At 31.7% G+C, this 13,045-nt stretch overlaps 1 protein-coding gene and 1 non-coding gene across 2 annotated transcripts; both read right to left on the bottom strand.

Moving 5' to 3' along the window:
• Positions 1-2,525: 2,525 nt before the first annotated feature.
• On the bottom strand, positions 2,526-2,631 carry LOC127813788 (U6 spliceosomal RNA). Its single transcript, XR_008026194.1, has one exon. It is a non-coding gene; the product is annotated as a U6 spliceosomal RNA (small nuclear RNA).
• A 3,353-nt stretch (positions 2,632-5,984) lies between these two features.
• On the bottom strand, positions 5,985-8,420 carry LOC127813341 (protein LURP-one-related 3-like). Its single transcript, XM_052354279.1, has 3 exons — positions 8,081-8,420; positions 7,782-8,012; positions 5,985-6,443 (listed from the first exon to the last, which is right to left on the bottom strand). The coding sequence occupies exons 1-3, from the start codon at positions 8,342-8,344 to the stop codon at positions 6,309-6,311; spliced, it is 630 nt and encodes a 209-aa protein (XP_052210239.1). The 5' UTR covers positions 8,345-8,420; the 3' UTR covers positions 5,985-6,308.
• Between the last annotated feature and the right edge of the window lie 4,625 nt (positions 8,421-13,045).

Below are 13,045 nucleotides of genomic sequence, written 5' to 3' on the forward strand. Positions count from 1 at the left end.
ACATTTAAAGAATTAGAGCATTGAATTGAATGAGTGTTTTCCTTAGAAATATCCAATTGAATGATATCTTCAGTCAGTTCCACCATATGTAACTCGGAATTTTCTGCAAGAAAAAAATTTATATGTTAATCATCAACTTTTTTCATTCATTAAAAATAATGAAGAAAATAAAATAATAAATTTTGTAAAACAAACTAGAAAGAAATATCACCAATCTCTCCAAACATCCAATCTCTAGTGCATATGAGTGCTCCCACTATTTCAGGTTTAAGAGAACTTCGATACTGATCAAAGACTCGACCACCAGTACTGAAAGTGGACTCAGAAGCAACTGTGGAAACAGGAATACTCAAAATATCTCGAGCCATAAAAGCAAGTTCTGGATACCGATATTGATTTGCTTTCCAATAAGATAAAATATCCAAATTTTCTTCTTTATCAATGCTTACCTCTTCCAAATATAAGTCCAACTGTGATTTTTGAGTTCGAGTTTGATCTTTACTTCGAAATGAATCAAATTCCTAATAAGTTAAAACATGAAAATAATTAATAATAAGTACTTACAACCACGTGTAAACGAAAAGGAATGGAAGCAACCTAATTAATAAGTAGGGAAAATAATATATTACCTTAAACAAATCCTTTTTAAATGATGACTCTTCTTGGTTAGAATCACTATCCTTGCTTTGAGAGACTGGAGTAGGAGATGGAGACACTTTGTACTCATCATAAATTTCATGCAACTTTGAACTGGCATTGTCAAATTGTGGTGAGTCAACTCCATACATTTTTTCATAAGCCCAATTCACAAATTGAAGTTTGTATCGGGGATCTAGTATCACTGCAATGGCTAAAATCATACTAAATTCGGACCAATATTTTTCAAACTTTGCCATCATCAAATTAGCCATATTTTTCAAATACACATCTTCTGAATCCATGTGCTCTTTTAACATCATGTATGCCGTAAAGACAGAAGGAAAGTACAAGTTAGCAGTAGGATACTTTATCCTCGAAAATACACAAGTAATGTCATAAAAGACACTCAAGAAACTGCTGATTTTCTTAACTCTATCCCATTCAAATTGAGATGGACAATTCTTATAATTTGAATCACTTATTTCTAAGTGGTTGAAGGCCCGTCTGTAAAAAAGAGCACTCTCAAGCATAAGATAAGTAGAATTCCACCTTGTAAGAACATCTTGTCTCAAACCCTTCTTAGCATTCAAAGACAAAAACTTCACACAATCTAAAAATTTCTGTTTTCTCACTTGGGATCCTCTAACATACTTGATACTTTCCCTAACTTTGTGAATAGAATCATCAATTTCTTTCAATCCCTCTTGCACCACCAAATTCAAAACATGAGCACAACATCTGAGATGAAAAAATTCTCCTTTACAGACAAGTGGCTTTTTTAAGTTCAAATTCTTTTTCAATAAGCTAACAAAAACATCATTAGCTGAAGCATTGTCCAAAGTAACACAAAATATTTTCTTCTCTATTCCCCAATCTGATTCTAAAATCAAACCAACCTTTTCACTCAAAGCTACACCACTATGTGGAGGTGGCATAAAAGAAAATTTCAATATTTTTTTCTGCAAAACCCAATCATTATCAATAAAATGGACAGTAACAGCAATATACCCATCTGTAGTGATAGAAGTCCACAAATCAGAAGTCAAACACAACCTTCTTGGTGCCTCTTTAAGTACACATTTCAGCTTATCCTTCTCCTTCTTATACATTTTTAGCAAATCAGACTTCAAAGTATTTCTAAAGACAAGTGTAGCATTAGGATTAAGGTAAGAACAAAATGCCCTAACACCAACATACTCAACAAAGGACAATGGCAAATCATGCATAACAATGGCAGCCACAACCAGCTCTCTAAACTTATCAGGATCAAATTTGGTGCATCTCATTGACATATCTTTGTTCAACAACAATTGTCCAATATCAGCAATGTCTTTTCTAACACAAGTTTCACTATGGCGTTTAAGATTACCTGTCCCATACTTGCTTTCACAAATAAATATGGCACCGCATTTCTTACATTTGCACATTTGCTTTCCATCCACCGATTTCTCTATTAGTTTATCAAAAAACATCCACACTTGTGAAGTTAACTTCCTCTTGCGCTTTCCTTTACTATCCATTTTTGAAGTTCCATCAACTTTTGATTCTTCTAGCTCAATCACATTATCATCATCTTCATGTGTGCCTAATGAAGAAACAGACTGTGACTCAAGATTAACTTGAATGCCATCAGGATCCATCTGTATATAGACATGACCTCGTACTAAATGTTTCTTTAAATAATGACATTTAAAGAATAAGTTCTTCCAAATGGATACCCATGAATCCCATGACTTAGCATCCATACAAGTAATTTCAAGCACACTATGCAATTTATCTTTCCACCATCAGATTGCCAAGGAAAGAAAAAATAAAAACAAGTGAATCTGCCATTTTATGTGATAGTAAGATTCCATTAAAGCTAAAAGGAATTTTTTTTTTATAACTAAAATTTGGTCCATTTCTCAATTTGTGCATGTCATCCTTGTGCAAGGGCCATGTTAATGTTCTCTATATTGTTCCAATTTAATAAGATACGACACAGAGAATAGAACCAATAGAACCAATTCTGCCAACCAAAAGGAAATCAGAGATTTAATCATTTTCAAACTTCCCAGTTTTCCTAGGAATTCACCTCAACAGCATCGCCCAGAAAAATTTTCTACAAAATCACACATGGCAGAGAATTTCCATGAATTTTAAACCCACCAAATTTCAGAAACCAAATAACTAGTAAAATACCCTTTTTGGGTTTGAAATATCAAATACCTATAGAAATTGAAACGATTCAATTAAAAAGAAAAGTCTTATCTTAATTAACTACCAAACTGACTAGAACAAATGGAATCATCAAACTCTTAACCAAAGACTAAAGAGGGACGACCCGAGGCAAAGAGGGAAATCGAAGGGGGGGAGTTTAGCCTTACAGTTTCTTGAGGCAGCCGCGATGATGACTGGAGGCGGATCAGGAGGCGGTGACGGCCACCGAAGGCTGGAGACGAAGGCGGCAGCGACGACCCGAGGCGGGAGACAAAGGCGGCGGTGAAGACCCAAGGCGGGAGATGAAGGCGGAAGAGGAGATAGAGGCAGCGAGGCGAGCAGGCGAGGACGAGCCACCGCCTACCGAGCAGCGAGCGATGGTGAAGGTGAGCAGCCGACGACGATGGAGAGGGCGAGGTGCGACGGAGCGAGAGAGGTAGGGCTAGCCGGCTAGGGCAACGAATGAAAGAAAGGGAGGGAGAAGGCGCCGACAGTGGGGGGAAGAATTAGAGAAAAAGGGGGGGAGTTTAGGGAATTAGGGTTTCGGGAATAAGGAAATTGGGTGGGGGGGTGAATTTGGTTTTTATTTTTATTTTTTGAAATATTTATTTGTTAAATATAAATAATATTATTAATTATTTGATTAAAATTCATTAAAATAATTTATAATTATGATAATTAATAAAATAATAATCTAAAATATGGTTTGTTGCAACTTTACTCGTTCTTTGAATTTTGCACGAAAAAAATTTATGATTGGTAGAAAAAATATATATTTTGTGACAAAATTTAATCTATCATGATTATTTTACCATAATAGGCTAAAATTCTTACAATGCTCTTAGTTTATGAATCCATTTTGTAAAGTTTAGAATTCTTAATATGGTTTTTTTTTTAATCTTTATACATTTAGTTATTTTTTAGTTATCATTATAATTTATAGATGTAACTGAGTTGATTGTTATAAATTAATTAAAAAAATAATTATTATAATTTTTTTTTATTAAATTCAAATTGGATTTGACCATAGTGTTAATATCTCATCATTATTGATTAGAGATCAAATTTAGAGAAATGATATAATATCAATTAATAATTGCCCAAATGAATTTAGTGACTCTTTAATCGCCCGTGATCTTTAACGTGATCCAAACTCAAATTAGAGTTCCGAACTTCCCATCATCACAGATAACGTCTTACTCCCTAGTTTCTCCGATGCTACTTCTCTACCTCACCCTGATGACACTAACAGTAGTCAGATGACACTCCCATATAACATCGATGAGCTGGGACCTATCGTGTTTGGTAACTATCGTCATCATTAAGCATCGATTACATTATCAGTTTTATGGTTTGTCTTTTTCTTTTAAAATAATTATATGGCTTAATTATTATAAACTTTTTTTTATTAAATTCAAATTGGATTTGACCATAGTGCTAATATCTCATAATTGTTGATTAGAGATCAAATTTAGAGAAATGATATAACATCAACTAATAATTGCCCAAATGAATTTCGTGACTCTTTAATTGAAAAATCCAATAATTTATTAAAAATTCTAATAAAATATATATGTATATTAGATTTATTTAAAAAAATAACATAGTTAAATTTTAAAACTATTTGGTATTTAAATTTATAACTTAAAGTTAAATTATTTAACAATTTATATTTGTGACTTGATTACGCAAATTTTTTAAGAGTTGATCCATGTATTACTATAAAGTTATTATCAATCTTACACATTCATATAGGCTATTAAAAGGGAGAAAATTTAATTATTAATTCTAAAATATTATGAATAACTCTTGATCAAATATCTATTTCATAGTGCAAGAGATTAATAGTTTGAATATTGTCACCCTCTTTCTCAATTCTCTCTCTCTCTCTATATGTATATATATATATATATATCATTTTTATAAATTTTTTAACCTTGAGATTCAAAAACTTAAAAATTTACATATTAGATCTACTAATTATAAATATTAAATTATAATCATAAATTTTTTGAATATATAATAGTTTTTTTAATATTATAATTGTTTTTAATTTATTTTTTATAAATTAGTCTTAAACGTGTCATTTCGTGTATAATCGTGTTAACGTGTTCAGATCAACCCACTAACCCTTTTAATTAAACGTGTCATTTCGTGTATAATCGTGTTAACGTGTTCAAATCAACCCAGTAACCCTTTTAATTAAACGTGTCATTTCGTATATAATCGTGTTAACGTGTTCGGGTCAACCCGTTTAATTAAACGTGTCATTTCGTGTCTAAACGGGTTAAGCGGGTTGACCCGCCTAAGACACGAAAATAACCGTGTCATAAACGGGTTGACCCGTTTATGACCCGAACCCGATTAGCCCCAACCCTAACCCGCTTAACTCCGTGTCGTGTCGTGTCGTGTAATCGGGTCGTGTCAAAAATTGCCGACCCTACTTAGTACTAAGCAACGTTGATGTGACAATTCAATCAAATATAATGATTATGTGATATCTATTCATTTAATTCTTTCAATACAACAACTTGATAAGATGAACTCACATTATTATATTTAAGTTGTCACATCAGCATTATTTAGTATAAATTAAGTAACGTTATTTAGAAAATCAAAACACTAAGGTTGCGTTCTCTTTGTTATTTTCAAGTCATTTTTAGTTTTCAGTTTTCTAAAATAATGAAAACGCGTTCTCTTTGCTATTTTTAAAAATGCATTTTTGAAAACAAAAAAAAAAAATTGTAAAGAAAACTCAAAACAACAAAAAGTTGTTTTGAGTGTTTTCATCCAAAATAAAATCTAAACTCAAAATACATCTATTTATTTATTTATTCATATTTTATTATTGTAATGGAAAAAAATATTACAAAATTCATTAACTTTAAAATGTATATATTTTTTTAATAATATATTAACATTAAATATTTATAATTTACTTAATAATCAAATTTATTGAATAAAATATCATTAAAAAAATATTTTCAAAATTTCAAAGAGAACGTGTTTTCTAATTTTCTGTTTTGAAAAATAATTTTTCAAAATGATAAAGAGAACGCGTTTTCAATTTTCTAAAAATAAATTATCAAAATAGAAAACTGAAAATGAATTCAAAACTCAAAATTAAAAATTGAAAAGCAAAGAGAACGCAATCTAAGATTACGTTGTTTACTATGTATGTTGAATATCACTTCCCTGGTTACGTAGCACCAAGGTTTTGAACAGATTAACATTGAAACGATTGATGGGACCTTAATCTGCCTAACTAAACCGAAAAGGAACATGCATCTTGATCTTGCAAAGAGACAACAAGAAGGGAAAAAGAGCAAACAAACAAAGAAGATTGTCTCAAGGCTGCTGCACCCGCACCCTCTTGTTGATCTTTCATTCATGTATGTATATATGTATGTGCTTCAATCATGTATCTATGTATGTATATATGCCTGTATCAATTAATCAATATCATATGATCATATCTTATCTGCCATTATGCCATAGACAGTTACAAGAGCCATCACAAGGGAATGATCTGTTTGGGGTTCTACCACTAAGCTTAGAACATCTTCTCCCAGCACAAGCCCTGACGATAATTGCTTTTTCCTCACCTGCATATATATATATATATACACATATATATATAAATATATATAGCCAAATCTAGAAACCATTTAACAATATATATATATATATATATATATATCAATCCAGATTTGCATTGAGAAGGTCTTAGATATATTATATAGTTCCATAAATTTTAAAGTCATGTTTAACCGATTAGCAACTTCTTAGATGAGGATAGATAAGGACTAAGAGTTGTAGAGAGCCATCTTAATATTTAATCTAGTAAACTTAAAATTTACCTTTATAGAACAATTTTGGACCAAAATATAAAAAAATAAACATATATATGTGTGTACTCTTCTTGTACGGACAATTGTGCATTATCAGATTAGACTGACCTGCTTGATTAGAAGGTGACTAATCCGCAAACTCATCACATTATGATTGGTTTAATTTAATTAGGCAACAAATGATTGGATCCTGAAGTCAACTGTCTCATAATTAATGAAAAATCTGAATCAAATATGATGTCTTTTTGGAAAACATCATATTTGAATCTGTTATTAGAATTCAACACGGGCCATATAGTCTGGGAAAAGACTCAAATATGATGTTTTTTGGGGACGGATGATGGTAGTCAAGAGTTTGGACAGCCTTAAGTGCCTATAGAGTAAGGAATTGGTTGTATTTGAGAAATTTGGATATGGAGATCTAAATATTGTATTGATTTAATTTTTGAAAAAATTCTGATTTTTGTTCTTGTATTTTTACATTTCTTTGTGTGATGATTAGAAGTTTTTAATTATTGTGTCGATTACTCCCTTAAATTTGCATTTTCTACTCAATTTAACTATTATATTTTGACATTTTTTTTCATATGATAATTCATAATTTTCATTGTTTTGATTACACATTTGTACTTGCATTTTCGGGTCAATTTAACCCTTGTCCTTTAACGATCATGAACCTGATTTCACTTTATCTTTTTTTTTTTTTTCACATCAAAATGTGGAGTTTAAATTAATTGAAAATATAAAAGAACATAAGTGTACTCAAAATAATGAAAAATTCGAATTGCCAAATGAAAAAAAAAAGTCAAAATAAAGCGGTTAAATTAGTTAAAAAAATATAGGTATAGGAGTGCAATTAATCAAAATAACGAAAAATTAATCAAAATAATAAAAAATTTAAATAATTACACGAAAAAAACATGAAAGTAGGAACAAAAATGTGGATTTGATCTTAACTTTTTCATAATAAAACTGTTTGTCTATCCCTGTTGAAGTGGATCATACATCCTTTATTAGATTTTTCTTCACTTTCTTACTATACTTCTCATTGTTTTTGACGAGAATAAATAAATAAAAAAGATGAACTAATACCTCGGCAACAAGTCCTCCATGGCTATCTGTAAGCTTGAACTCTAATTTTCCAGCCAATCCCTGTATTGTGTAGCCGCAGGCCCTAGCTTTACCAGTCCCCAAACTGACATGGCAAACCACGTCTCTCTTGAGAATATTGCAGTATCTTCTCACGTCAAACAGCGGCCTCTCCTCCATCACTCTCGACCCGCTCCATCTGTACCCGCTCCAACGCCGGAACGGTCCGAGTTTCTGCATCGAAAGAAGCCGTATTAGGTATTAGGATCGAAGAACCTAACTGACGAAACGATTCCGTTTACCTTTCGTCGCACAGAGAAGAGGACTTTGCCTCGGAGATCCATGAGATAGACCTCGCTCCCGCCGCTCTTCTTGTCGTAGTTGTCGATTCGGTATACGATCGCGCCGCTTGAATCGAAGACGGTGCAGCCATTTCCGTGAAAGACAAGAGATTTCATCCATACGGTGAATGTTTCTCTTCTGCAAGTCATGTAGGAAGAAGCGGCGGTGGTGCTGCTACTGCTAGGTGTCTGATGATGATGATGATCGGGATGAACTGCAGCCATCGGAGAGAGCCTTCAGCTCAATTGGAGAAGAAAGAAACGTTTGAGTTAATTTGTAGGTTCAGAACTGCAAAGATCTTCTATATATATATATGTGTGTGTGTGTGTGTGGGTGTATATGTATATTTATATGTATGTATGTATGGATGTATGTATGAATGCATGCTAAAAGGGTTGATATGGCGGTGGAGATTTTCAAATGTGATTCACATGAACAACATTTAGAAGGCTATATATATATTCAAATGATGAAGATAAAAGCTTTGGTATATATGGTTCTTGCATTCTCATCCCCTCGTGGCTAACATCATGCATGCTTTATATATATATATATAGAGAGAGAGAGAGAGAGTAGGGGGTGCACCATGTTAGGATGAATGACGTCTCATAAGAAAAAGTGGCATGGAATTTCGTTGAATTTGTAAGCCTCGCCCTTTATTTTTTTATTATTAGAGTCATGCTATTTATACATGTGTTACAGAAACACTTATAGAGCAATAAAAATATCCATTTTGCCCCTGCAATAAATAACCCAAATGACCCAAATACCCAATACCATCTCTCTCCCTTTGTCTCTCTTGCTCACCTCCTTTCACATCGTCGGCCCTAGCGACAAGGCGAGGCGGCAGAGGTGATGGAGGTTGCAGCGGCGAGACGGTGATGAGAGCAGGCAGAGGCGAAGAATGGCAACAGGTGAGGTTGCAACGACGAAGGAAAGAGGGAAAGAGGGAGAAAGGGATGAACAAAATATATCATGATATGTCATTCCTGTAAGCATTCTATAAGGATGTTTCTGTACAAATAGCATTTTCCTTATTATTATTCTCATGACCCGTTCGTTTGTTTCTTGAATTAAAACTTCTCTCCATGGAGCATCTCTCAGTCTTTCTAGATTGGGTTCTAAATCTAGAACCTAACATCATTTCTAGAACCTAGTGTTGTTAACTTCATGACCACTTTAAATATCATCTTGTTAATGCTTTGATGGAGGCATGGCTCTTGTTCTTTTGACCACTTTTACATATAATGGAAACCCTTTTCGGTGGGCCAACTAATCTGCAGGACTAACATATAATTAATTAAACCAAATTCAAAACCCATTTGGAGTTGTCTGCTTAATTGTATAATTATATGGGTTGCCACGTGTAAAAAAAATAAAAAGTTTTAAATGAAAGTTTTTTAAGTAATATTTGACAGTTATAATTTATTTTTTAATTTTTTTAGATAAAATTTTAAATAAAATAGATTTGAGTACATTAATAAAGTTGTTTAATAAATTAATTATTATTTAGAGATGATAATGGGGAATCTCAAATCCAAGGACTAATATCATAATGCCCTTCATGAGGATAAGACCTAAACCGAAAATTCGAATTTAATTTGGAGACCCAAAAAGATCATGTCCGAAGAGTTGGGTCTAGACCTGGATCAAGCTCAAGGGTTAATCGTAAAATAATCCAAATCAAAATGACAAACGGGACCGAAGTCCAAGCCCACACGCATATTACATCGTTGGTTGAACAAGCTCACTTAGGGGATCAAATCTCGTCATTTACGTGGCATAATCCTAACCTTTGACCGGGCTTGTAATAAGCCTATATATATAAAAGCGTGGTTTTGAAGAATAGGTCGTTTTATTAATTATGTATTAATTGCATCACTGTTGTGTCATTTAATCTCGAATACAATGATTGACTTGAATGTCGAAGGATCCACCACCATTCGACGGCCGAGCCTCACTCTCCTTTTGCAAGCAGGGCAAGTTAATTTGAGACAAGTTTGGACTTAAGGATTACTTCAAATACCTCAAAAATGAAAAGGATTACTTCTAACTAAATGGTGATCGATCCCCGAAACTCTCGTCAAGAAGTTATGAGTTCAAATCTTGTTAACTTTATTGGTCGAGATTCATAACATTAAAATATATATATTATTTATTCAATAATATAATACAAATATAAATAAATAATGGAGTTGTGTGGATGTGACGAGGAGGCCACCTAGCTAGCTAGAAGATGCATGCATGCAGTCATGCATTAACTATAATTAAGTTTTGATTAATCATCACTTGCTTCTAACTAATGCTTATCCCTTAGACGATGACGACTTCAATTAGGATTAATTAATTAACTCTATTAAGAAAACCTGGGGCTAACTAATAGCCTTTGAGCAATTTTTGAAAGAGACAACACTTTCTTGGCAGCCGAGAAAATGGAGGAAAATGAAAGAAAGCAGTTGGATAAAGAATGGACCCTCTTCCTGCTTCTTTTGTTCTTTCTCTTTCCCTTTTTGACTTCCATCATTCATATATATACTTTAATTATTATTATATAATTAAACACCAATCAAGAGAGATATTAGTGAAACCAACTAATTAAGGTGTTAAACTTCAAGCGATGTTATGGTTGAAAATAGGTTAAATATTCATTCAACTTGGTATTAAGTTACAAAAAGGTGGATCCAAAATTCTATGTAGAAGTAGGTTAATTTTTTTTTTTAAAGTGTAAAATTGCACGTCACAAATTTTGGAGTGAATTGTAATTTTTTTTACTACTAAGTTATTATTAAAAAAAATTATATTAATTTTTTAATATTAAAAATTTAATTTTAATAATGGGCTGTTTTGATCTCACACGTGCATCCGCCCCTATAAGAAGGTCACTGAACTTCAATTTATTATCAAAAGGTTGCTAAATTTTAATTTAGTATATAATTTTATAATTACCATGAATTGTCGTTAAAAGAGACTAACGAAATACTAATATTTTTATATTTTAATATAAAGTTCAATTTCTATACTTTTGTACACAGCTCAATAATCATTTGTACTATTTAACCATTAATGTTGTTAGTCACGTTAAACTCTTTTAACGATAATTAACGATAGTTATGAAATTATATATACTTAGTTAAAGTTCAATGATCTTTTGACTATAAATTAAAATTTAGTAACATTTTTGTACCTTAATGTAAAATTCAATAATCATTTATGCTATTTAACTTTTGTAAATACACCCAAGAAACTTGATTCATCAACACCTCCCTAGCTAGGCCCCATAAACATGAAAGCTCCAGTATAAGAAGAGCAAATGAGGTAATATTATATCCTATCTCCTTTATCTCCACCATTTTATAATTTTTGACATCAATATCTAACTTAGTCATCGACAGAGTTATCTCGAAAACTCACGAGATAGTCTTCCTTTGTAATTGTGGAATATTCTTGTGGTAGCTCTCACTCGTCCAACTTAAGTGATAACTTGAAAAAAATATAAATCACCAATACAATGAAAGATGTTAATGAGCGTTTTTCTAATCAATACCCAATCATTAATGAATAAAAATGAGTTTTGATAACAACGATAACATTATAATCATTTATATTGAAACATCGAAGAGTTCAACTTGCGGAGGAAGGCATTTTGTAAAATAAGAATAAAAATTTGTATATATAAAAAAATGATCATTCTCGTATTACATTACACTTATAAAATGAAGAGTCTCGTATAATCTTGATTAGATATTATTCGGCAACCAATGGCTAATGGGGAAGTTGTAATTTTTGGTTGTTGTCATGTCAATAGATAAGAAAAAAAAAGACATATGAAAGGCTTTAGCCACCATGGTCATTATTGGAAGGCTGATTTCACACCTTAAATTTGATCAAATGGTGTCATCTTGTAGCACGAGAGTCAAATTAAAAGTGCTCTTATTTGACTTTATCTTTCTTACTTCTTAATTATTGTAAAGAGGATAATAAGTCAATGCGAAAGGAATGTATTGTGACCAACTTTTGTTTATTAGGTTAAATAAGTTGGTTGGAGTTTAAGCTCGTTTAACATAATAAATGAGTTTTTGGTGAGCCGGGCTCAAATGCAGTAAATTTTTATCGAATTTGAGCTTTAACAAAAATTTGAACTCTAGTTGAAAATTAAGATTATTTGAAAATTATTTGAGATTATTTGAAAATTATTTGAGCTTTACAATCCTATACCAATAAGATTATTTGAAAATTAAAAACAAGTGCAACAAGTACACTTTATTTGAAAATAAAGTATAATTATTGTATGTTAACCATTGTCCTAAAAACAATACTTAGCGTCGCCCATATTTATCATATAAGCTACAAATAATACAATGGCCAAAATCATATTTATACCCTTCAACTTTTACGTTTATTTCTTAAGGAATCCTAAATTTTTTATGGTTTCAAATGTACCTCTAAACTTTGGCCAAAAATATATTTATACTCTTGAACTTTTACATTTTTTTCTTATAAAGCCATAAACTTTTTATAATTTCAAATATATCCCTAAACTATAAAAAATCACTCATTTAAACACATGAAATGTGCCTCTACTTCATTTGCTGGCCAGGTATTTAAATAAGTGATTTTGCAAAATTTAGGGAGCACATTTAGAATTACAAAAAATTTAGGGTTCTACAAAAAAAAAAAAAAAATTCAAAGTTTAGAAGAATAAATATGCTTTGGACCAAAGGTTAAGAGCAAAAATTAGGGTTCTAAAAAAAAAAAAAAAACACTTAAAAGTTTAGAAGAATAAATATGCTTTGGATCAAAGGTTAAGAGCAGAGTTGAAATCATGAAAAGTTTAAGATTCCACAAGAAAAAAAAATATAAAAGTTTATGGACGTAAATATGTTTTTCACCTAATACAATTTAGGGGTGTGCAATGATTCATTTGA

Source organism: Diospyros lotus, chromosome 11 (assembly GCF_014633365.1).
Source record: "Diospyros lotus cultivar Yz01 chromosome 11, ASM1463336v1, whole genome shotgun sequence".
Lineage (NCBI taxonomy): Eukaryota > Viridiplantae > Streptophyta > Magnoliopsida > Ericales > Ebenaceae > Diospyros > Diospyros lotus.